Genomic DNA, 27,200 nt, shown 5'->3' with positions numbered 1-27,200 from the left:
AGTACCAGTCAAAAATCTGTTCTAGATGCAGAAAGATGCTTAGCAGGCCAGTGAAAAATTTTCAATTTTCTCTCCACAGAGCTTAAAACTTCAGGTATCACATTTTTTTTTTTTTTTTTTTTTTTTTTTAAACAAAACATTTCCAACTGCTCTTGAATACCGTGTTCTAATCTGCTGAGGAATTTGGGTATGAGAAGTGTCTAATGTTAAAGAAAGTATTTTATGTAGATCAGATTATTTTAACTCAGTCACTGTACAGTGTAAATATGTTTTTTATTACATACATGTTGCTGAACTGCTTGCCCAGTAGCATGATAACACCTGTGGCTGTCAAACTGTTCTGAACATGTCGACACTGAAGAATGAAGATAATTATTTGTTCATTTATCCATAATATTGTAGTTTATGTTTGTAAACCTGTTGAGTATTCAGTTGTAATTGAATATACATGTAATCATTATCTTGACATGCTCCACATCCATCTTATGATGCTGATCAGTGCATGGAGTCATTGAGCACACAAAAATAGATAAAGTAAAATAAATCTTTACCAGATAATTGAGAACACTTACAAGAAACATAAGTGAGGAAGTGAAATCAAACTGAGGGTATGCAGTTGATTGTAGCTGTATTGATCCCTGTGCCTTGGTCATGGTTTTTGAAATAAATTTGGCCTCCATTTTGATGCTTTGTGGTTTTTCATCTTTAAATCTGTAGTCCAGTCTCAAACTAGTAGCAAGAACTGTATCTGTCTTCTTTACATAGCCAAAGAGTTTTGTGAAAAATTTTCTTGTATTGAATTCCAGACTCACATCACACTGTGAAATATTCCTTTTTTCAACCCAGCGTACACGACCTGGAAAGAAAACAACACTACTGAGTCAATACCTATTTACTTCATTGTTACTATTTTTAGAAATGTGATCAGTATAGTAATTAAAGATTTTGTTACCTGACAGTTCAACAATTCTCGTGTCATTGATTGCCAGGAAGAAACGAGGTTCGTATGTATTTCCATATTTTCCTGGTCTTGTTTTTAAGCTTATTTCAGCATCAAAGTTTTTCCTTCCATTTACATCAAGGCCAAAATTTAGATATTTATCATTGGGTGTATTTTTGTACTTCCCTGGAATGTAAAACAAGTTGTAAATAATGTGCTTGAACCTTAGGAAGAAAAGTGTCTCAAGTTTTAATTTCTAACTACACGCTGAATCATCTATTATACAGAACTGCTTTTTGTCCTATCAAATACCCCCCCCCCCCCCCCCCTCCACTTCCACCACCTTTTTCTGTTCAATCCTACAGGTTCACTACATTCCATCACTGAAAATTGATTGCTCTTGTACTGTAATGGACTGATTTATTTTTGAAGTTTGTCATTCTTTTCCACTCATTATTACTTGTTGACAGTAGACTGCATCTGCTTTGATCCTCAAACATTATTTCATTTGCTAAGTTTAATAACTGTTTAACATTTCCCTTGCTCTTTTTATAATTCTTATGCTTTCCATTTTGCAACTTTTTTGTCTTATTGTTTGGAAAATTATAACATTCCTGTAACTGAAATTTTCATTTCTTAGAAGCAAAATATCACAGCTTAGAACATACAAACTAAACTGAAAACTTGAAATATGATCATTTAACTCATGTTTTCACAATTACAGTTCCCACAGATTCCCCTTTCCACTAGCTACCTGTAACTTCACTAGATCACTACACAAAATTGCACTAGACAATTACTGGAATCTAAATAAATCTAATTGTGTGGAATTTGTACATCATTAACCTGCCATATAGCTGCAATTCATTATGGAATGGATTCATACAATGCATGCAATATTTCAAGATATCTACTATAGCTTTCAGCACTTTGTGCAACCAACAAGAATGAGGTACATAAACTAGAATGAATTTTATTATCTAAAATTGACTTCACATGCTTAAGATTTAAGACAGGAATTTGGAAGCACTGGTAAGGTGCCAACATTCACCAGCATGTTAACACCTCAATGAAACTACAAACACAGACTGGGGCATTGTCTACACAAGATGCATTTAGTCCCCTAAATTACTGGCATAATCATTGGTCATAATTCCCTTTGTCAGTAACTACAGGAATTATGGTATATCATATGAAGGGCTCAGTGGAAGAAAGTTCTAATCCACAGCAGCATACTTTGAGTTATTGCACATTGTAAGTTTGATTAAATTCAAAGTCAAGAACATAAAAAACAAGACAAATTAATTTATATAGAAGACAGTGATTTCTAGTGAGGTATAGGAAGTAAATGTTAGCAGTATGTGGTGTATTCAAAGACACAATTCATTAAGGTCAGCAATTTCTTCTGCCAACACCATCATATGTGTACCTGCAAACTACAGTATCACAGAGATATCTGCACATTTAATGACAGTGAGCACAAAAATCAAACATATAGCCAGAAACATTGTGAAGGAGAACTCCGTGGGCCAGATTACTCCTTTCCATTCATCATTTCTTCATGTTTTCCCTGCCTGCATTTGAGTCACTTTGGCACATTCTTTAATGGTATCAGACATTAGCAGAGTGCCACCTGCACATGCAAGCTTACTTCAACCCAGACTGTTGTTGTGGAGCTTCTGATTTATTTCTGAGATCACTTGGATCACACTCACATTACCATTCTCATAAATGTTTGATAGTCCAGATTATGGAGAGACAATTTTTGTTCACTCTTACTCTTTATTGATGTTAACAGGAATAATGTATATTAATGTCAACTCTGACGATACTGGGCCAATTGTAGGGACTTATACAGAAGCAATTGCCTACTTTAGTTAAGACTAATTTAATTTCACTGCAATATATGAATACTGACTACCATAATGCAAACTCCCATAATTAAGTGTTATAAAAATAGGAGTTTCCAAGTTCATAAACATTCAAACAAAATAAATGTTAAGTACATTTTTATGACATGAACATATGTATAGGCGATAGGCAAAATAATGCGAACACCGATACTTACATGGGAATGGTTTATTAATGAGTGGCTGGACCCCCATTTTCCCATAATACAGCTGTGATTCTTCACAGAATATTGACATAGAATGACTGTATAGTCTCCAGGGGAATGTTATGCTAATCTCCGATTAGAACCTCTTCTAACTCCTGTAGTGACAAGGGAGGCAGAAATCTTCTCTGGAGACTGTGTTCCAATACCGCCCACAAGGGTTCAATGATGTTCAAGTCTAGGGACTGTGCTGGCCAGGGAAGACACTGCAGTGCAGTTGCATGCTCCTCATACCATGATTGTACTGTCCTGTCTATGTCAATGGGTGTATTATTGTACTGAGTGTTGAGTGTTTATGGAAAAAGTTCAAGGCAATCGTAAAATGCGTTTTAGACAGGTACGTGCCGAGCAAAACTGTGAGGGACGGGAAAAACCCTCCGTGGTACAACAACAAAGTTAGGAAACTACTGCGAAAGCAAAGAGAGCTTCACTCCAAGTTTAAACGCAGCCAAAACCTCTCAGACAAACAGAAGCTAAACGATGTCAAAGTTAGCGTAAGGAGGGCTATGCGTGAAGCGTTCAGTAAATTCGAAAGTAAAATACTAGGTACCGACTTGACAGAAAATCCTAGGAAGTTCTGGTCTTACGTTAAATCAGTAAGTGGCTCGAAACATCATGTCCAGACACTCCGGGATGATGATGGCATTGAAACAGAGGATGACAAGCGTAAAGCTGAAATACTAAACACCTTTTTCCAAAGCTGTTTTACAGAGGAAGACCGCACTGCAGTTCCTTCTCTAAATCCTCGCACCAACGAAAAAATGGCTGACATTGAAATAAGTGTCCAAGGAATAGAAAAGCAACTGGAATCACTCAACAGAGGAAAGTCCACTGGACCTGACGGGATACCAATTCGATTCTACACAGAGTACGCGAAAGAACTTGCCCCCCTTCTAACAGCCGTGTACCACAAGTCTCTAGAGGAACGGAAGGTTCCAAATGATTGGAAAAGAGCACAGGTAGTCCCAGTCTTCAAGAAGGGTCGTCGAGCAGATGCGCAAAACTATAGACCTATCTCTCTGACGTCGATCTGTTGTAGAATTTTAGAACATGTCTTTTGCTCGAGTATCATGTCATTTTTGGAAACTCAGAATCTACTATGTAGGAATCAACATGGATTCCGGAAACAGCGATCGTGTGAAACCCAACTCGCTTTATTTGTTCATGAGACCCAGAAAATATTAGATACAGGCTCCCAGGTAGATGCCATTTTCCTTGACTTCCGGAAGGCGTTCGATACAGTTCCGCACTGTCGCCTGATAAACAAAGTAAGAGCCTACGGAATATCAGACCAGCTGTGTGGCTGGATTGAAGAGTTTTTAGCAAACAGAACACAGCATGTTGTTCTCAATGGAGAGACATCTACAGACGTTAAAGTAACCTCTGGCGTGCCACAGGGGAGTGTTATGGGACCATTGCTTTTCACAATATATATAAATGACCTAGTAGATAGTGTCGGAAGTTCCATGCGGCTTTTCGCGGATGATGCTGTAGTATACAGAGAAGTTGCAGCATTAGAAAATTGTAGCGAAATGCAGGAAGATCTGCAGCGGATAGGCACTTGGTGCAGGGAGTGGTAACTGACCCTTAACATAGACAAATGTAATGTATTGCGAATACATAGAAAGAAGGATCCTTTATTGTATGATTATATGATAGCGGAACAAACACTGGTAGCAGTTACTTCTGTAAAATATCTGGGAGTATGCGTGCGGAACGATTTGAAGTGGAATGATCATATAAAATTAATTGTTGGTAAGGCGGGTACCAGGTTGAGATTCATTGGGAGAGTCCTTAGAAAATGTAGTCCATCAACAAAGGAGGTGGCTTACAAAACACTCGTTCGACCTATACTTGAGTATTGCTCATCAGTGTGGGATCCGTACCAGATCGGGTTGACGGAGGAGATAGAGAAGATCCAAAGAAGAGCGGCGCGTTTCGTCACAGGGTTATTTGGTAACCGTGATAGCGTTACGGAGATGTTTAACAAACTCAAGTGGCAGACTCTGCAAGAGAGGCGCTCTGCATCGCGGTGTAGCTTGCTCGCCAGGTTTCGAGAGGGTGCGTTTCTGGATGAGGTATCGAATATATTGCTTCCCCCTACTTATACCTCCCGAGGAGATCACGAATGTAAAATTAGAGAGATTAGAGCGCGCACAGAGGCTTTCAGACAGTCGTTCTTCCCGCGAACCATACGCGACTGGAACAGGAAAGGGAGATAATGACAGTGGCACGTAAAGTGCCCTCCGCCACACACCGTTGGGTGGCTTGCGGAGTATAAATGTAGATGTAGATGTAGATGAAATATGTCATCATTGTTGTGGAACAACATTTGAATTCTGGGGTGCACTTGATCACCTAAAATGTTCACATAATCATTGGCTGTATCATGGCATTTGAGAGTAATGATGGGACCAGCAGAATAACATCATATGGCTGTCCAGACCATCACACTTCCACCTCCATGCTTAACCACTGGAAACAAGTAATCAGGATTGTTGGCTTCTTGTGGTGTTCTCCAGACGTAAACCTGGCCTGATGTTGGAAATAAAGAAAAAGTTGACTCGTCGGACCATATGACATGTTTCTATTGATCATTCATCCAGGATTTATGCTCCTGATACCATGTTTTATGCTTCCTTGCTTTGGTTGTTGTCAGTAATGGTTTCAGTATACAGCCCATCTTTGAATATTCCCTTTACAGAGTTCTCGGTGGACGGTGTCAATAGGTACTGGGTCTCGAAGATGGCTATTGAGCTCTGCAGTCACTTTAGCTCCCCTAGTTTTGAGGAGGAGGAGGAGGAGATTAGTGTTTAACGTCCCGTCGACAACGAGGTCATTAGAGACGGAGCGCAAGCTCGGGTAAGGGAAGGATGGGGAAGGAAATCGGCCGTGCCCTTTCAAAGGAACCATCCCAGCATTTGCCTGAAGTGATTTAGGGAAATCACGGAAAACCTAAATCAGGATGGCCGGAGATGGGATTGAACCGTCGTCCTTCCGAAAGCGAGTCCAGTGTGCTAACCACTGCACCACCCCGCTCGGTCCCTAGTTTTGAGTTGTTTTGACACAATTCATGTCAGTGTATGATGATCTCAGTCATTTAGTTTTGATTTCTACCAACTATTACATTTACACAATGATGTCTATCCATGTTTTGTGTAGGCTGTCATGACTGTTGAAACAGTTGCTCTTGAAACGTTCAATAGGTTGGCTGTCTTGGTTACTGATGCTCCAGCTAATTGGGTCCTAACAATTTGCCCTTTTTGGAACTCTGTTAGGTCTTTCATTGCAGGTCAACCTCAGCCTCTGAATGCAAATACGGAGTGTGCACTAATCGTAAATGACCTGCACTCATGCCAAGTACATACTGAACATGCACAGTCCAGCGTGACACGTGCCTTACCTGCGTTGTTGATCACCAAACATATCCATCCCATTACTACCATTGTCCACATTATTTTACCTATCCCTTGTATGTCATCTTAGGAATATTGTCAAGCACTCAAAAAGTTTTCTCATTTATACTCAATGATATTCCCATGGACAGCCATTCTCTCACAATTGGCAAGTATTACTGTTATGCACACCTTCTACTATTAGCATGTTATTTATATTAAATTTCAAAGCATACTATATCTACTCAAATTAGTTTCTTTCAAATTATATTTAATATCTTTTCAATTAAATGATAAAGGGCAGTATTTCGGCACTCACCTAAGGCCTCATATGTATTGTTCCCAGAATGTATTAATAAAGTGACATTTTGACTATTTTTATCTAGATTTATCTTGAAACTAAGTTCACGCTTCAGTTTAGATCCTGGTGTGTCAAAAATGAAGCTCACAAATGTGGAATTCTGTTAACAAAGAGGACAGATATAACTTTTACAACAATTTTGGATGCTTTATCTTGTATACTAAAAAGTACACAAGACATGTTACACCATAAAAAATGTAATGTATGTTAAAACCAATAAATAAAAAACTACATGAAATAATGCACATAATTACAATAGTCAGTGAAATGAATTTGTCTAAGTTTTGTAGAAGAGGAAACAAAGTGAAGAAACTTTTTCTCACAGGAGAAAGATAATACATAATCCATGTAAACATAATTGTAGTATACTTCATGAACACAATCTACACTCACCATCTGAGCCAACGACAATTCTGCATGCTGGTTTGTCCCACATGCTTGGGGTGTCAGTTCTCATACTTTGTAATTTTTTGGTCTTGTCTTTTAAATCAACCACTCAGTGTATACCTCATGGAATAAATGTATCATTCTCTATTATTGTACAGAACATCCATAATTAAAATTCCAGTTGCAACATGCTGTAGAAAGAGAACCACTGCCCAGAATGAAAAGTTAAACAGAATATTATTGACACCGGGGACAACGTCATGGGGGGAAAAAAATTACCTACAGATGGCACTGTAAGCATTTTAACATAGATGCGGCTCAGCTACAAATGACAGATGCTTCACAATAGGACTCCTATGGTTTAAGTTGCACATTATGCCATCCATACTGTTTAATGTGCATGACTGCACAAGTTCAGCAGTCAACAATAGTGGCAATGTTGGTTAGGTAAGCCCACCGCTAGGGCAAGGTCATACCACATTTGATGGGAAAAATTGGTTTTTAATCATCCTAAGACCAAAAACAACATAAAAATCAAAATGATATTGGTTTTTAATTGTCTTGGGGCCAAAGCCACATAAAGAGCAAAATTATAGTTGTCTGTAATTGTTGTGAAATTGGTGCAAGACAGGTTCAATATGCTGTCCACTGTTTTCTGCCGTAAATTGAAGTCAAGAAACAGCATATTCCACAAAGGATCAGGATGTGTCAGGTGCCACATTTATAATGTGTTGTGCAGTGCATTCCTTTAGTTCAGCCTTGTTTGTAATTGGAGCACTGAACACATCTTTCAGATAATCCCACACCCAGAAGTTACATGGATTAAGATCATGTGATCTGGTCAGCTAGGCTGTATGGAAATGAGGGCTAGTAATTCTAGCATTTCTGAAATGCCTCTGCAGCAGCTGCTTCACTGGCTCCGCAATGTGCAGAGAAGCACTTTCTTGCATAAAAATGATCTCGGCCACACACCCATGTTGATGAATGGTTGGAATGACACTGGTACACAAAAGATTCTCATAGTGTTTACCAGTGACCATACAGGTAACAGAACCTGGAGAACTAATCTACTCAAAAAAATATGGCATTATGATAAACAATGCCACCAACCCTCACAACAAAGTCACCTTTGCAGAATGAAATGGTATCAGTTGATGTGTTGCAGATTTTCTGTTGCCCACATTCAGCAATTCTGTATATTGACATGTCTTTGGAGATGGAAATAGGCTTCATCTGTCAACAGAATCTTCTTCCATAACTCCTCAGTGTCCACTTCCAGGTGATCAAGGAACTCCAGCAGTTAGCAAACTGGACTTGCATTCGGGGGGACAATGATTGAAACCCGTGTCCCATCCTGATTTAAGTTTTCCATGATTTCCCTAAATTGCTTCAGGCTAATGCTGGGATTGTTCCTTTGAAAGGGCATGGCCGACTTACTTCCTCACCCTTCCCTAATCTGCTGGGACCGATGGGCTTGCTGTTTGGTCCCTTCCCCCAAATCAACCAACCTGGTAAACATTTGTCTTGCTGGCATGTCAGCAGGAAGCAACTCCTGCAAATGGGTAATTTTGTAGAGACAGCAATGCAGGATGTTTCATGGGATTTTATTCAGAGTGCTCATGGGCATGGCCAACATTTGGCAATTCCCCATGCAATGCATGTTTGCACACAACCACTTGACCCCTCCTGCAATGCTGAGGACATATCTTTGACAGACATCAGATCAACTGCTTTCATCCCTCTGCCACACTGCACTTCATAAGTACCTGTGTTTTTGAATTTTGTAATCAATTTCCCCATACCCTCAGCAGACATCAGAACAACACCTTTTTTCATACCGTTGAGTATCCGAAACTTATGCAGGGCTACTGGTGCACAGCCATCATTCTCGTAAAAGAGCTTTCCCAGCAGCACATGATTCTTCATGGAGACAATAATTTGGGCATTTGAGATGGAAACTGAGGAAGAGCAGTGTGCTGTGTGTCTGGTGGTGTGCATAATATGGTGCTTACATTGCCATCTATTGGTCAAAGTTTGGTAATTTTTTTTTTCTTTCCCCATGATATTTCCCCCCGTGTCAGTAATATGCTGACCAAATTTGACATCATTCTGACTACTGGTTCTCTTTCTATAGTGTTTTGAAAGTGCAACATTATTTATGGGCACCTTGTATTAATTATATTTACATTGTGTTAATCACATCCTATGAAACATCTTTTTTACCTTTCGGTTTAAGTTTAAACTGGATAAAACTGTAGCTTATTCCAAAACTGTGTTTCTCTGATTTGGGACAATAAAAGAAATTGGTGATGAAGAATTTGGAACACCACAAAAATGTTATTTGTTTCATAATGAAGATATGAGTGATTCACCTCCATTACACAACAAACCATTCTAAAAATCGTAGAGCATCAGCACCAATAAAGCAAAGGCATCTGCAACAACACCAACTACTTCTGCAGCATCTCATGGAATGACAGGCTACTAAAACACTGTCCACACCATAGACACCCTTGTATCATTCAGTTGCTCTGACTCCAATGGAAAGTTTCTTTCATAATCAACACCAACCAACTAGGCCCTTTGGGATTTGTGTGAAGGATTGCCTTTTAGAGATGGGTGTGGCTGGTCTTAACATTTTACACCAAAGCTGGAGAAGATTTCCCCCTTGGCTCCTACAGAGGCCCAGAATTACCTTAGACTTGATGAATTTTAAGAATGACTGTCCTGTCAATTCTACATTTCAGTTTCTGTTTTCTAACATTTTAGATAGACATCACAGTTTTACAGTTGTGAGCACAGATGGTTCCCTTCACTGTTCAGTCATATTCCCCAACAATGTCTTCAGGATTCGCTTTCCCCATACCTAGACTATCTTTTCTGCAGTGCTCCATGCACTCCTGCTGGTGGCAACGGAGTTGATGAGGCATCTTCAGGGCAAAGAATTTCTCATCTGCTCTGACTCGCTTAGTGTTCTACAGCCCTGGCAGCATAGGTACCAAGCACAAAAAACAGTCCAGGCTATAAATGGTCAACTGTGTTTCCTACAGTAATGGGGGAAGAAGGTGTCTTCTGCTGGGTACGACGACATGTTGGAATTTTGGGGAATGAACAGGCTGACAATGCTGCCAAGGTGGATTGCAGGGAATGTAACATTTTAGAATGGATGGTTCCCCTAAAGGCAGTCATTTCACTGGTGGGTCACATATCCATACATTACAGGAGCAAGAGTGGCTGGCAGTGATGGACAATAAGCCACAGTTGGTGAAATCAGCTGTTCAGGTGTGGCTATTCTCATGATGTTTGTTCTGGTGAGATGAGGTAGCCCTGAACTGCCTTCAAAACGGGCACTGGCCGCTAACACATGGACTTTTGCTCCAGCAAGAAAACCCCCACCTTTTTTATACCTGTGGTGTGCACGTCAGTGTATGGACAATAACTCAGTGCATTTTAACTTGTGAAGAGCAGGCAGAATTTAGGAGGGATCAACCCTCTATTTTATCTGGTGGTGAGACAGGTGTGGTCAAACTTTTAAAATTTGGTGGTGTGTCTGGACTCTGACCTAAGCATTTGGGCTGGAGATTTTAGTGTGCTGCACAGTGGCTGGTTCATCATTTTTTATTCTTTCTTATTCCTTTTTTATGGCTTCTTTTATTTTCGCAATTTTTTCCCTTTTTACTGTGTGTTAGATCAGACAATTTGAGTTTTGTTGTGTTTGTGTGTGAATGCATGTGTGCAAGTTTTCAGGGCTTCTATTAAATTTTTATTTGCAGTTCTCATTTTATTAATTTTACTATCTACCTCTGCAGTGTCTCATTACATTTTTGTGCCAGTCCCAAGACCTTACTGTTGTACAATCACAAAGCCTTTTCACCATCATCATTTTCACCACCACCACCACTTCTGCCACAATAGATGCAATATCTTCAATAAATTCAGTGGCAGCTACCCCTCATCCAAATACTTCTATAATAAAATGCACTGTTGGCTATATTTCCATCACTAACACCTTGAACCCGTGTTCCATTCTTGGCATTTGACATTGTCATTGAGGAGTGGGGGGAGACACAGGTGGTGTTACTGGTTATTTCCTGGTCTACTGGGGCTGGAATTCTTCTGACTACAGCTAGAGGGTTTCTCTTCGATGGGAGTCCGCAGCTCGTGGTTGTGCGGTAGCATTCTCACTTCCCGCGCCCGGGTTCCCAGGTTCGATTCCCAGCGGGGTCAGGGATTTTCTCTGCCTTGTGATGACTGGGTGTTGTGTGATGTCCTTAGGTTAGTTAGGTTTAAGTAGTTCTAAGTTATAGGGGACTGATGACCATAGATGTTAAGTCCCATAGTGCTCAGAGCCATTTGAACCATTTGATTTTTCTCTTTGATGGGAGTCTTTGTCATTCTACCCTAAGGAAAGGAAATTGTGAAGATGTCACCACAGTATTTTGACAGAAGGATGTCCAATTGTTTTTGATTCTTCACAATAAGGGACAATAATGTCAGGCTTACGTACAACAGACCATCAGGGTCAAGGTTTAAGTCAATGTTAACATTTTTTGCGTTATGCAAATTGGTGTGGTACAAGTGAATTTACATGCTCAAGCCCTCAATCTAGACATTCCATCACTTAGAGACATTCTCAAAATTGTTGTATCAGTAGAGATGATGTATGTTGCTCCAAATATCAAATCATGGGACACAATCATATCATCTGTCTATCAATGGGGACAATCACAATGTCCATATTTGACATTCCAGCATTTCCACGATTTCCCATCATACTCCAAATGGTTCAAGTAGTATGAAACAGTACAGTGCCACCACCGACGTGCTTCTTGTAACACTATTGGTCATACTTGTCACACAGCATCAGCCTTGTTGTAGGAAGCCATGCAGGTCACTTCTGGAGACAGTGGGTGTATGTGCACAGCTCTTACTTTCATGGTGAGGAAAATATTGTTAGTCTTCTATCGCTCTCCTTTAACTGCTATTCAGAGACTCCAGTAGTTTTTATTAGCACATGTTATCTTGATGCAGTCTGCACAACCTGCAGCCTTCTCATTTCTGTTTCCCATTTTTCTGCATCAGTATGTAAATTATCATGATGAAAAATGTGTGTATTGCACAGTCATAGAGTCTAATTGTAATTAACTTTCTTGTTCAACAACTAAGACTTATAAACATCATTGTTAATTATTTTTGAAAATAAATATTAGACTGGTGCACTGATTTGTTTCCATGTCTTGCTCTGTATATCAGAGTAGTATTTTGACATTAAAGAAAAATTGTAAATCCTGAGTTAAAAGTATGTGGGTGTGCTGAAAAGTAATACTTCTGTATTTCTAATGTGAAAGCTCTTAAGGCTTCTCAAATGAAACAAATTTTATTAACAGTCTACATCTTTATTCTTCATTTCTACATATTTGCAGCCCTCAGCTGCTAGAGAGCTCCAAATTTTAGTGTGTAACACGTCAGTGTGGAATCTAACTCTGCCACTGTGTGACAAACAACATGCTCCAATCGAGTTTTGAATTTGAGGAGTTCGTCCACACATGGAGCACCCTCTCCTTCAGTATGACAATACCAAACAACACATGAATGCTGCAACATCTGTAACAATCTGATGCTTTGTAATCACTGTCTCGATTATCCTCCACACAATTCCAACTTGGCCAAATCTGATTTCCATTTGTTTTCAAAACTGAAACAACTCCTTTGAGGACTTCACTTTGATAATGATGAAGCGATGCAAGCAGATGTAACATTGTGGCTCTGTCAATGATGTCGAACATCCTACAGTGATGGTATCAACATAATGGTCTCCCACTGGGAGAAATATCTTTGCCACCAGCGTAATTATGTTGAGAAATAAATATGTAGACATGAATAATAGAGATGCAGAATGTTAATAACATGTTCTTATTTAAAAATCCTTAAGAGTTTTTACATAAAAATCCACAGGCATTACTTTTCAGCACACCCTGGTAATTTAAAAAATATAAAAAGGCACTTACTTCACTAGAATCCCATTTATATTCCATTAGATATTTCTTTGCAGTTGGATCTGCTTTTTTCAGAAAAATTTGAAACTTTGTTGGGCCGTTCAAGATAAATGCAGCCACATCAGTTCTGAAGCTTGTATTGGGAAACTGATAATCAGCACAAACCATTAAACCTAGTGTCTCATCTACAGAAGGCCAAGTGCAGACTTTTTCTTGTATTCTATCTTCCTCAATTCCACCCTGCTGCTCTTCTGCACCATGTTTCATCACCAGCAATTCAGACCTACATGCAGACAAAATCACAAAATGAATGAATCTGGGATTTTAATGGCACTGAATTTTTGTGAGTTATTGTTAAACATGGATGCACAGTTATTTGATAAATATAATATTGGTGGTTCAAATCACAGTCAAAGAAAAAATATTTTTGATGGATAGATAAATAACATACACGAAAAATGCCCTTGTTATGGTATTATGCAGCACTTACAAGGAGCCAACAAATGAAACATAACTCAGCATAAAATTATGGGACAGGATTGTACTGTTCTGTATATTTGTTTCACAAGAACATTTAGGGATAATAAATAATACTAACACAAACCGAATTTGCCTTAAAGTTCCATGTAACAGTACAAAAAAAAAAAAAAAAAAAAAAAAACATATAGTTGTGTTATGCATATCTGACATCAACAAAAGGCTGACACTACTCTGTTCGAAATTCAGGTTGTCTGATTTTTATCTTTAGAAGTAAAGATATAAGGACAAATATACCCATGCTAAAATATAGACTTCCTACAAGTAAATATTATGGAAATGGAAGAGGATGTAGATGAAGATGAAATGGGAGATACGATACTGCGTGAAGAGTTTGACAGAGCACTGAAAGACCTGAGTCGAAACAAGGCCCCCGGAGTAGACAACATTCCATTGGAATTACTGACGGCCTTGGGAGAGCCAGTCCTGACAAAACTCTACCATCTGGTGAGCAAGATGTATGAAACAGGCGAAATACCCTCAGACTTCAAGAAGAATATAATAATTCCAATCCCAAAGAAAGCAGGTGTTGACAGATGTGAAAATTACCGAACAATCAGTTTAATCAGTCACAGCTGCAAAATACTAACACGAATTCTTTACAGACGAATGGAAAAACTAGTAGAAGCTGACCTCGGGGAAGATCAGTTTGGATTCCGTAGAAATACTGGAACACGTGAGGCAATACTGACCTTACGACTTATCTTAGAAGAAAGATTAAGGAAAGGCAAACCTACATTTCTAGCATTTGTAGACTTAGAGAAAGCTTTTGACAATGTTGACTGGAATACTCTCTTTCAAATTCTAAAGGTGGCACGGGTAAAATACAGGGAGCGAAAGGCTATTTACAATTTGTACAGAAACCAGATGGCAGTTATAAGAGTCGAGGGACATGAAAGGGAAGCATTGGTTGGGAAGGGAGTAAGACAGGGTTGCAGCCTCTCCCCGATGTTATTCAATCTGTATATCGAGCAAGCAGTAAAGGAAACAAAAGATAAATTCGGAGTAGGTATTAAAATCCATGGAGAAGAAATAAAAACCTTGAGGTTTGCCGATGACATTGTAATTCTGTCAGAGACAGCAAAGGACCTGGAAGTGCAGTTGAACGGAATGGACAGTGTCTTGAAAGGAGGATATAAGATGAACATCAACAAAAGCAAAACGAGGATAACGGAATGTAGTCGAATTAAGTCGGGTGATGCTGAGGGAATTAGATTAGGAAATGAGACACTTAAAGTAGTAAAGGAGTTTTGCTATTTGGGGAGCAAAATAACTGATGATGGTCGAAGTAGAGAGGATATAAAATGCAGACTGGCAATGGCAAGGAAAGCGTTTCTGAAGAAGAGAAATTTGTTAACATCGAGTATAGATTTAAGTGTCAGGAAGTCATTTCTGAAAGTATTTGTATGGAGTGTAGCCATGTATGGAAGTGAAACATGGACGGTAAATAGTTTGGACAAGAAGAGAATAGAAGCTTTCGAAATGTGGTGCTACAGAAGAATGCTGAAGATTAGATGGGTAGATCACATAACTAATGAGGAAGTATTGAATAGGATTGGGGAGAAGAGAAGTTTGTGGCACAACTTGACCAGAAGAAGGGATCGGTTAGTAGGACATGTTCTGAGGCATCAAGGGATCACCAATTTAGTATTGGAGGGCAGCGTGGAGGGTAAAAATCGTAGGGGGAGACCAAGAGATGAATACACTACGCAGATTCAGAAGGATGTAGGTTGCAGTAGGTACTGGGAGATGAAGAAGCTTGCACAGGATAGAGTAGCATGGAGAGCTGCATCAAACCAGTCTCAGGACTGAAGACCACAACAAACAACAACAACAAATAAAAATAATTTCTTTCTCTTTTTTGTAAAAACTTTATAAAACATTCATTACTGACAGCCATTGTTCACAGATCACAGTACTCTTACTTAGCTATATTATCAGAAGTTTTGTGAATGTTATCTGTGATTAGCTTACTGCAATAAGGTGAGATTTTTTCTTTTATTAGCAGGACTACTTTATAACTAATCCAGTAACATTATAAAAGAAATGTCTTGTTTCTTCATCTACATTTACATCTACGTAACTACTCTGCAATTCACACTTAAGTGTCTGGCAGAGGGTTCTCTGGACCACCTTCAGAATACTTCCCTGCCATTCCACTCTCTAACAGTGCATGGGAAAAATTAACACTCATTTCTTTTTGTATGATCTCCTATTTCTCTTATTTTATTATGATGATCATTTCTCTCTATGTAGGTTGGCAACAACAGAATATTTTAACAATCAGAGGAGAAAGTTGGTGAGTGAAATTTCATGAAAAGATCTCACTGCAATGAAAAATGCCTTTGTTTTAATGATTACCAACCCAACTTGCTTATTGTATGTTACACCCTCTCCCCTATTTTGCAGTAGTACAAAATGATCTCCCTCCTTTGAACTTTTTCAGTGTCCTTCATCCAACCAATCTCATAAGGATGCCATACATCACAGCAATACTCTCAAAGAGGATGAGCAAATGTAGTGTAGGCAGTCTCTTTAGTAGACCTGATGCACCTTCTAAGCATTCTCCCAATAAAATGTAGTCTTTGGTTTGCCTTCCCCACAACATCATCTATGTTATCATTGCAATTTAAGTTGTGTGTAACTGTGGTTCAGGGATATATAGTCAAACTGACAGCATTTAAATTGTGTGATTTATCATGTAACCGAAACGTAATGGATTTCTTTTTGTACTCGTATGGATGACCTCACATTTTTTCTTACTGAGAGACAATTGCCACTTTTCGCACCATACAGATATCATGTATAAGTCATTTTGCAATTGGTTTTGACTTTCTAATGACTTTCTTACATGGCAAATGACAGTATCATCTGCAAACAAGAGGGCTACACAGATTATCTCCTATTATGTGTATTGGGAACAGCAGAGGGCCTATAACACTTCCTTGGGGAATGCTGATTATCACTTCTGCTTTAATCAATAATTTTCTGTTGATTATAACGTACTCTGACCTTTCTGACAGGTAATCATGAATTCAGTTGCACAACTGAAGTGACACTCCGTAGGCACGCAGTTTGATTAGAAGTCTCTTGTGAAGTACAGGGTCAAAAGCCTTCTGGAAATCTAAAAATGTGGAATCAATTGGAGATCTCCTGTTGATAGCACTCACTGCTTTGTGTGAATAAACAGCTAGCTGTGTTTCACAAGTACAATATTTTCTGAATATGTTCTGACTAAGTTTCAATAGACAGTTTTCTTCAAGGTAACTCATAATAGTCATCCACAGTATACGTTCTATAATCATACTGCAAATTGACATCAGTGATACAGGTCAGTAATTCATCAGATTTCTTTTACTTCCTTTTTTTTCCTAGTATTGGTATGACCTGTGCAACTTTCCAGTCTTTTGGTATGGATCTTGTGTTGAGCAAGTGGTTGTATATAATTACCATGTATGGGACTACTATATCAGCATACTCTGAAATGGACCTAAGTAGTATGCTATCTGCACTTAAAGATTTGTCTTGTTAATTGATTTAAAGTGCTTCGTTACACTGAGGATATCTACTTCTAAGTTACTCATGCTGGCAGGTGTTCTTGATTCGAATTCTGCAATATTTATTTTTTGGTGAAGGAATTTCATAAACCCAAGTTCAATAACTTTGCTTTAGTGACATTATCATCAGTAATACTACCATCACTATCAAAGTGAATGCACTGATTGTGTCTTGCCACTGGTGTACTTTATGGATGCCCAGAATTTCTTTGGATTTCTTGTCAGATTTTAAGGCAGAGTTTCACTGTGGAAGCTATTAAAAGCACCTCACATTGAAGTCTGCACTGAGTATTGAGCTTCAGTAAAACATTGCCAATTTCAGAGATTTTGTGTTCTTTCAAACTCGGCATGCTTTTTTCATTGCTTCTGCTACACTGTTACGATCTCTTTTGTGTGCGACAGAGGTCACTACCATCATTTATTAATTTATTCAGTATAAATCTCTCAGTTGCCTCAGGTACTGTTTCTACAGTGAATTTAATCCGAATCTAGTCTACACTTATTTAGTTAGTTGGGAACGAAAGGTGCCAAACAAATTTTTGTGTGCTTCTTTAAATAGATATATTTTGCATTTAATTTTGATAGGTTTGGATGTTGCAGTAGTGAATCTCACTACAATGACCTTGAGGTCACTAATCCTTGTATCCACCTTGATGCTCCCTATTTGCTCAAGACTCTTTGTTGGTAAGAGATCAAACATGTCTTCACAACCAGGTACAGTTTGAGTGGGCTCCTGAAAAATTGCTCAAAACAATTTTTGTAGAAAGCATTTAGTACAGTTTTACATTTTCTGACAATGTTTTATGTCTACCACTGGCTTTGAATATGTATTTTTGCCAATACAGTGAGAGTAGATTGAAGTCATCACCAACTATAAATGTAGGAGTGGGGTACCTGTTTGTGACTCAGGTTTTCTTTGAAATGTTCAGCAACTGAATCATATTAAACTATATGATTCCAGAGACTCTTTCAAGTCTCAAGCATCTATGATTTATACATGCAGACTGAAGGGACAAATGAAAATTTGTACCAAGGCTGGGATTCACACCTGGGTCTCCTGCTCAATAGGCAGATGTGCTAACCACTATGCCACCATGACACAGTGTCCTTGCACAAATGCAGAACTACCCTAGCATGTTTCCCGCCTCAACCCAAATTATCATTCATGCCCCTGCCCACTTGGAGTTCCCCTTAAACTCGAACAGCATTGCAGGGGCTCTCCAACTGCATTGGAATAGCACTACAGCATCATACAAAATGGGGTTCCTCCCTAAAACCCTGGCATAGGTGCTTTAATCAAATTAAACTACATGGTTCCACAGACCATTTCAAGCCCCAAACATATATTACGTAAATATGCAGACTGAAGTGAGAAATGAAAATTTATACCAAGGCTGAGATTCAAAACTGGGTTTCCTGCTCAATAGGAAGATGCACTAACCACTATGCCACCAAAGCACGGTGGCTTCATACAACTGCATGGATTACTTCTCCTCTCCCGCCTCACTTGAATTGAGGCATGCTAGGATAGGCTGTGCAGTTGTGCAAAGCCACTGCGCCAGGATGGCATAGTGGCTAGCATATCTGCTTTGTGAACAGGAGACCCATGTTCAAATCATGGCCTTGATAGAAATTTTGATTTGTCACTTCAGTCTGCATATATACACCATAGGTGTTTCATTAGATGCTCAGCTGCTATTCCAATACAGTTGGAAAGCCTCTGCAACACTGTTCATGTTTAGGGGGAATGCAAAGAGGGCTAAGGCATGAAGGGGTATTTGGATTGTGGAGGGAAACATGCTAGGGTAGTACATGCAGTTGTGCAAAGCCACCATGCCAGGGTGGCATAGTGGTTAGCACATCTGTCTAGTGAGTAGGAGAATGGGTACCGTATTTACTCAAATCTAAGCCGCACTTTTTTTCTGGTTTTTGTAATGCAAAAAAACCGCCTGTGGCTTAGAATCAAGTACAAAGTAAGCAGACGTTCTGAAAAATGTTGGTAGGTGCCGCCACAACTAACATCTGCCGTCAAATATATGTAGCACTACACAGGCATGCTTTGCAGGTACAGAGATAAATACTGGCGCCATAACCTCTGTGTCAGTAAATAAATTTAAAACAATGTGAAAGACGAGCTTTTTTCTCTGCCCCGAGTTTCGACCACTGCATTTTCATACATTATCCAACGAAGTAAATACAAATTCCGTTCATCTTTGAATGTAGCAGCCTTTCAATGTACTATGAAAATCTGACTGGCAAGACTGTTTGGGATGTTTGTCTGTCAATATGGCTAACTCTGCATTCTGAATTTTTTCCTACCTGTGACAAGAGATGGTTGCTAACAGGAACTTTTATGAATTGTGAATCACATGCAGTATTCTCTTCACCACAAGAATAATATGAATGTAAACATTTTGCCATGTATTCTTTCGTGTTTGCTGCTATCTCATTTAAATACTGTCTGCCTAATCAACTACGAAACTAAGAGGGAGACAACAGCAAACGCGGAAGAATATACAGATCATGTCATGTTTGGATTCATATTATTCTTATGCCGAATAGTGATACAGCCAGAAATGAAGCACGGTAACTGACTAGATTTTTAAATCTAAGATGACTCTAATTTCTGTGCAGTATGTAATGTACTAAAGAGGCGTCTGCAAAGATTTTCAAACGGAGAAATTTTTTTGATAAACTCTCGTTTAGAACATCTTCTACAATACGCAGTCTATTATTTGGTTCTTGTTTATCATTATCAAAGAAAGCAGCAGTGTAAGTAACAACAGGTAGCAGTCTCTTGCCATTGTTTCACGAATGAGATGATTCCTCTCTTTTCTTTTAATTGTAAGCGGCGGTAGCGCGCACAAAAGCAAGTCACGCTGCGAGGACAGGCCGTAAACACTCATTATCAGAATGCGACAAACAATGCATGACACAGTACAATAATGCATTTTCAGCTTAGAGTGATGTAAAAACCTATACCAAAGAGAACAGCACTTATCAGATCAAAGAAAAATAAGCAATAATTTCAAACCAGACGAAGCATGTGAAAAAGAAAGGGTAGCCGTATAAATATGGATGGAGCATCTGACGCATAGAAATGCCTACCTGGTAAAGCTTAACTGCTAAGCTTATGACTCAAACCAAACTACTGTAGCTGTATCATCATTCATTTGACCAAAATTGTGTCTCATATTACAATGGACCAACTTTGTTTCGATTTGGCGGTGCAGTCTAAAACTTTTCTCTCCCCTTGAAGTTTGAGCCTCAAATTTCAGGTGCGGCTTAGATTTGGGAATTTTTTTTTCCTTGTTTTCGAGTCTCATTTTTCAGGTGCGGCTTAGATTTGAGTGCGGCCTAGATTCGAGTATTACGGTATTGAATTCTGGCCTTGGTACAAATTTTCATTTTTTGCATCAGTCTGGATATATGAATCATGTGAGTGGGGGGGGGGGGGGGGGTTGATTAAAGGAGCCAATTATTAACTTATTCCGGTTGTCACGTGTAACCTTTAACTATACTACCTCACAAGAAATATCTACTTCCGTTTCACTATAAGGTAAATTACTTCTAACAGCAGCAAAGACACCAACAACAATTGTATTTAATCTACCCTTTTTTAACACCATTAGGTCCTTTGTAAAAATTTTGCCTGAACTTATCTCCAGCTTTGGCCAGCTTTCAGTATCTATAACGATTTGAGCTTCAGTGCTGCCTATTAGCATTCGGAGCTCTGGATCTTTCCCAACACTGTTACTACAGTTTGCAACTACAATATTGATTGTTGCTATGTCTACCCTCTGTCTGTATTCTTCCTGCACCCTTTGAAACTGAAGCCCTTTGTGCACTTTCCCCGAGACCCTCTGACCTAAAATGCCACCTGGGCCATCCCGAACAGTCCCTGCTAGCCATGTAGCCACCTCGTACATATAGTGGACGCATGAACTGTATTAAGTGGAACCCAAAACCCCATCACTATATGGCACAAATCGAGGATTCTGTCACCTTCATGGTCAGAGAACCATTTGCGCCTCTGATTCAGGCCCTCCACTCAGTTCTATACCAAATGTCCACAACCAGTCCTCTTTCTGTCTGAGCTACTGGACATTAATAATAGCCTCTTTTTACATTTACAGTTAAAACTCTTAGAGTGCACATTTCATGAAGAGTCAGGTAACATATTTCTTCTTCCAGCATATATCTCACAAAACAATAGTAACAGAAAAATTTAGGTAACTGCAAGTTCCCAACTGTCATTCATCTAGCTGACCATGGAGCAGGAACATGGGGAAATTATAGTAGTACCAGAAGGACTCTCTGCCACATATCATATGATGGCTTGTGGAATATACTTATAGATATAGGTATGTTGAGAAGCTGGTTGTTAGTAACTTTCATTGTAAAGTGCGTAACCATATTTTTCACTTTGCTGAGGAACATACAGGCTTCCTCAGTATAGTGTACACCATTTATATCATGACTATGCATGTCATCAGTTGCTACAAAAATACTTATCTTGTTGCTCCATGTGCTATCACAGCATTTAAAAATTAACAAATGAGTCTCAAAGCATGAACTGTGGTGACTGACTAGACAGATCAATTTGCCATCATGTTTCTGTATTATAAAAGGCTATTAATCTTTTCTTGGGCTAGTAATCATAATTTGAAATATATAGTTAAGAAGCATAGTAGTTTTAGTAAAACATTATTGTTAACTAAGATGTATCACATGTGCTACCTTCCATTCACGAACTAATATCAGTGAGGCCCACTGAAAAGATAAGAACTGAGGACATTACCCACAGAATCAGGGAAGAAAGGAATGCATGCAAAACACTTACAAAATGAGTGGACAGGATAATAGGACATGTGATAAGACATCAGGGAATAATTCCCATTGTACAAGAGAGAGCTGCGGAGGGTAAAAAGAGTAGAGAAAGACAGAGATTGGAATACATATATAAATAGTTGAGGATACAGACTACTAATGCCACTCTGAGATAAAAGAGTTTAGGACAGGAGGGAATCTGTGGTGGGCCACATCAAGCCAGTCAGAAGACTGATGACTGAAATTATATCTTAAGTTATCTCACAGAACTCATTAAATTACATAATTATTCATAGGTACAAATTACACACCACACACACACACACACACACACACACACACACACACACACACACACACACATTTAATACAAGAGGACAGAACAAAGAACAGGTAGGGTCAAACAAATATACTTACTGGGCCTTGATGATTTCAAATTTCTGCTTTGGCAAGCTAAATGAGAGGCTTACTAATTTAGTTCCTCTGACTTTCAACTGACCCTCCACAGCAGAAGATGAGTACAAATTTGTTTTCAGCTTTATACCAGTCTTTCCATAGTAAGCATCCAGACCCATGGTACCAACAACATCAATAGCAACACTGAAACATGACATATAAGAGGTAACTATGACAGTCTCACAATTTCTTACATTCTGTTAGATGACATAAACCATTAGTTCTTATATTGTGAAATAATACCCACATAAAGGAGAGTATTACATTTTCTAGGATGTAATGTAAGTCAGTAAGAAATTATTGACTTTATAGTAAAATATTATGTAGTAATGCACACATCAAAAAAGTTGTTCATCACCTTGGTTCTGAGAGTTCCGGAGCCTGCACAGAAAATTGGAATAGAGATCAACACAAACATCTTTTCTGCCCATTTTTATTACTCATGAAAACCACACATTGCATGTTGTACCATTATACAGCGAGACCTTCAGAGGTGGTGGTCCTGATTGCCATACACACCAATACCTCTAATATGCAGTAGCATGTCCTCTTGCACTGATGCATGCCTGTATTTGTCATGGCATACTATTCACGAGTTCATCATGGCACTGATGGTCCAGATTGTCCCACTCCTCAATGGCGATTCAGCGTAGATCTCTCAGAGTTGTTGGCGGGTCACGTCGTCCATACACAGCCCTTTTCAATTTATCCCAGGTATGTTCAATAGGGTTCTCAGCTGCAGAAGATGCTGGTCACTCTAGTCAAGTGATGTTGTTATCCTGAACAAAGACATTCACAAGATGTGCATGATGGGGGCATTAATTGTCATCCGTGAAGACGAATGCCTCACCAATATGCTGCCGATATGATTACATAATTGGTTGGAGGATGGCATTCACATATCGTACAGCCATTACGGTGCCTTCCATGATCACCAGCAGCATACATCAGCCCCATGTAATGCCACCCTGAAACATCAGGGAACCTCCACATTGCTGCACTTGCTGGACAGTGTGTCTAAGGTGTTTAGCCTGACCAGGTTTCCTCCAAGCATGTCTCTGACGATTGTCTGGTTGAAGGCATATATGACACTCATCGGTGAAGAGAATGTGATGCCAATCCTGAGCAATCTGTTTGGCATATTGTTGGGCTCATCTGTACCACGCCGCATGGTATCGTAGATGCAAAGATGGACCTCGCCATGGACGTTGGGAGTTATGTTACGCATCATGCAGCCTATTGTGCACAGTTTGAGTTGTAACACAACGTCCTGTGGCTGCAGAAAAAGCATTATTCAACATGGTGGCATTTCTGTCAGAGTCTCCTATAATCTGTAGATAGCGGTCATCCACAGCAGTAATAGCCCTTGGGCAGCCTGAATGAGGCATGTCACTGACAGTTCCTGTCTCTGTGTGTCTCCTCCATGTCCGAACAACATTGTTTTGTTTAACTCTGAGATGCTGGACACTTCCCTTGTTGAGAGCCCTTCCTGGCACAAAGTAACACTGCAGATGTGATCAAATGTGGTATTGACCATCTAGGCATGGTTGAACTACAGGCAACACGAGCCATGTAACTCCTTCCTGGTGGAATGACTGGAACTCATCGGCTGTCGGACCCCGTCCATCTAACAGGCACTGCTCATGCATGGTTGTTTACATCTTTGTGCGGGTTTAAGTATATCAATGAACAGTCAAAGAGACTGTGTCTGTGATACAATATTGACAGTCAACATCTGCCTTCAGGAGTTCTGGGAACAGGGGTAATGCAAAACTTTTTTTGACATGTGTTGCATGCATCAATTTTATTGCACTAAATTAATAAATGTTGTGAGATGACAGGTTATAACACATGAGAGAAGTCATGGTTCTGGCATCAGTGATTGACATATTCCAGCTTGACCCTAAGTGTCAGTGACAGACAGGTAAACAGGTGCAATATCTACACTAGGGAAATTCTACATTTGCATGTTGTCAATACTTGGCTTACGACTGGTGGGCAAAGGCAGAGAAAACACTGGATGTTACTTAAGGGGAATAAAAGAACTGCACACAACACAGAAGAGGCTGATGCACAAAAGAGAATATCTTTTTAAAACGAAAAACATTTTTTGAAATTACAGGTTCTTGAAGGCAAGTAATTAACTGAAACATTGTCATAGGTAAATATAAACAGCTGCAATGACAAATGGCTGCCACCTGTTAGTGACAGAAGCACTAGCTGTTAAGCTATGTCTCAGAAATGTAAAATCATTTAGATAGCTGCTATAGATGGATAACAACAGTTTCATGTCTCACAAGCTGTAAGGTACAGACCCACAATCATCCTCAGAATAGGCAAAGAGAATCAGTTTGTACACATAAAGGTGAAAATGTGACAAAAAAAAACACTGAATAAAGTATTTTATTATCGTTAAAGTGAGGATATGTAGTGAAAGCTGAAATATAATGAATGTGTACAGAAAACAGCTGTGATCATCTACAAGGATAGAAAGCATATTGTTCCAGTCACATCACATACCAATTCTACCCAATTGGAGACAGGGCCACAGTTGTAAGTCATCATGTCATATATCAACTCTGCTGCACAGCTTCTATGTTGGCTGTCCCCATGAAATAAACCATCTCCCCATAACAGTTTCAGCACATGCACACCTCCCACCACACTCTTAGTATAATCTATAATCTTTGCTCACACTTTTTCTGTCCTCTCTGAGACATATCTGGCCTGCCCAGTGCTTAATTTCTTAAATTATAGGTGCCAGAATATGTCTCTTCAACAATAATCCTCCTGAGAAACCACCCTTCCCCCTCTGCCTTAAAAGTGACAAGTTTCAATTTTTTTAAAATAAACTTACAATGAGAAACCATTTATTACAACTTACTGTTCTGAAATTCAGGTTTTTAAAACAATTTCTTATAATCAAAACAATCAAACCACAAGATGTAATACAAAAAGTAGGTGCTAATGTCTGTCCCCATAGAAGGCATTAATGTTCAAACTCTCCTTAAGTTATTTATTTCTCATTGAACCATGTAACATGAGATGTTGCCTTGCTACTAGATCACTGAAGTTGTTGCCAGTTGTAAACAAATGTGATATGTACCAATCACAACTTCGGAATGAAGCTCAACTTATCTTGATTACACTGTAGATCTCTGACATTGCTGGCAATTGTAAAAAAAAAAAAAAAAAAAAAAAAAACCAGTCAACACGATTGTCACCAAAATGTACCAATCACAACATTGGAATGTAGAAGAATTTATCATGGATGTACTATATACACAATGTGACAGTATAGCCTCCATAATGGCACCTTATAAACTTCAAGAGTTGATGGGGGCTAGGATGGTGAGTTGGGTATACTCTTTAAGACAGTTGTCATTATGCACACTGGCATTTGACACTAAGTGGGGGTGTTCGTGAGTCATGTGGAAGCTGACCATGGCTGCCCACACTGGCAATAGCATTGTAGTATGTCCAGTAGATGTTGGCATCCTTTGAGCTCTACTATTGGAGCAGTCACCATGTATGAGAAAAAAGCTGATGATTAGCATATGACATAACTCACTCTGAAAGCATGTGGTTGGTTTTCCCAATGCTGGAAAGCCACTGGGGACAAAAATGGTGGAAAGGGCTGCCAGAACAGACTAAAGGAACTTGTTAAAGACTGACAATCAGATATGTTCTAATAAATTGTGGACCCAGTAAGATACTGGAAAGCCACTACAACAAAAATAAAGGGAAAATCATAGCAAGTAGAAGAGTATAAGTGTTCCCTCAGTGCAATGAATAGTTTTTAAGCTATTCTATGTTAAACAACTTGTAAACTGTAAGAATTTTAAAAAAATTGTAACTCAATGACAAATTTCATAAACAAAGTGTCAATGGGTAGAGCCCATGGAAATCTATCAGAGAATTAAACCAAAATTGTGATAAACGTTAATATTTTTCAGCTGTAGGCTTGAATGTACATTCCATCTGAAAAACTGGCAAATTTAGCCATAAGATTAATTTATATCATAAAAGTAGCAGCAGCATTCAAGAATAACTATAGTCAGGAAATTAGAGATAGATTCACAATTAATTGTTTATATTTATTAACAATAATATCACTAAAACAAATGTTTTTCATGTTGAAAGTGTGATTTATGTGAAAACCAGGTTATGTACTAAAAATCTAATTTCAGCACTGAAAAGCTGTTAAAATTTGGAAGTGATTTCATAAATAATACTTGTATATAACAATAGATTTATATTTTGACATGATCAGCAAGCAAATATACTTAATTTGACTCATTTTCTAGAATATAAATACCCAGCTGCCACCCTGGCTCAGCCTGGCAAGTTTGGGCAGTATTTGTGAGCTGTCTTAGATATGAAGTAGTATTCATGATCTATGGAACAAGGAATAATGTATGTATGTATGTCTCTGTGTGAGTTGGATGGGTGGTGAGTCAGTCACTTTGCGAAAGTACTGAGATTTTTGTAAGTGCCACTTTGGGAACCTTCTGCACTTGTTGCCAGTGAACATGTAGGAATATTGTCACACTGGGCACTTAGAAAATTTTTGAGTGTCTCACCGTGAAATATTGTTTCATAATGGACTTACATAACTTTCATGCATG

The 27,200-nt window shown here is 38.9% G+C and overlaps 1 protein-coding gene across 1 annotated transcript in view; it reads right to left on the bottom strand.

Annotated features, from left to right (window-relative positions):
• LOC126185051 (uncharacterized) overlaps positions 1-27,200 on the bottom strand; it is a 707,909-nt gene that overhangs the window by 524,825 nt on the left and 155,884 nt on the right. Inside the window, exons 17-21 of the mRNA XM_049927806.1 lie at positions 22,534-22,716; positions 13,205-13,475; positions 6,768-6,909; positions 953-1,126; positions 573-856 (exon numbers count right to left, since the gene is read on the bottom strand). Of these exons, the coding sequence (XP_049783763.1) occupies positions 573-856; positions 953-1,126; positions 6,768-6,909; positions 13,205-13,475; positions 22,534-22,716 (1,054 nt within the window). The remainder of the gene's footprint in view (positions 1-572; positions 857-952; positions 1,127-6,767; positions 6,910-13,204; positions 13,476-22,533; positions 22,717-27,200) is intronic.

This window comes from Schistocerca cancellata, chromosome 4 (assembly GCF_023864275.1).
Source record: "Schistocerca cancellata isolate TAMUIC-IGC-003103 chromosome 4, iqSchCanc2.1, whole genome shotgun sequence".
Classification (NCBI taxonomy): domain Eukaryota; kingdom Metazoa; phylum Arthropoda; class Insecta; order Orthoptera; family Acrididae; genus Schistocerca; species Schistocerca cancellata.
The sequence above is the reverse complement of the archived record's forward strand: the minus strand, read 5'-3'. Positions and strand labels throughout refer to the sequence as shown.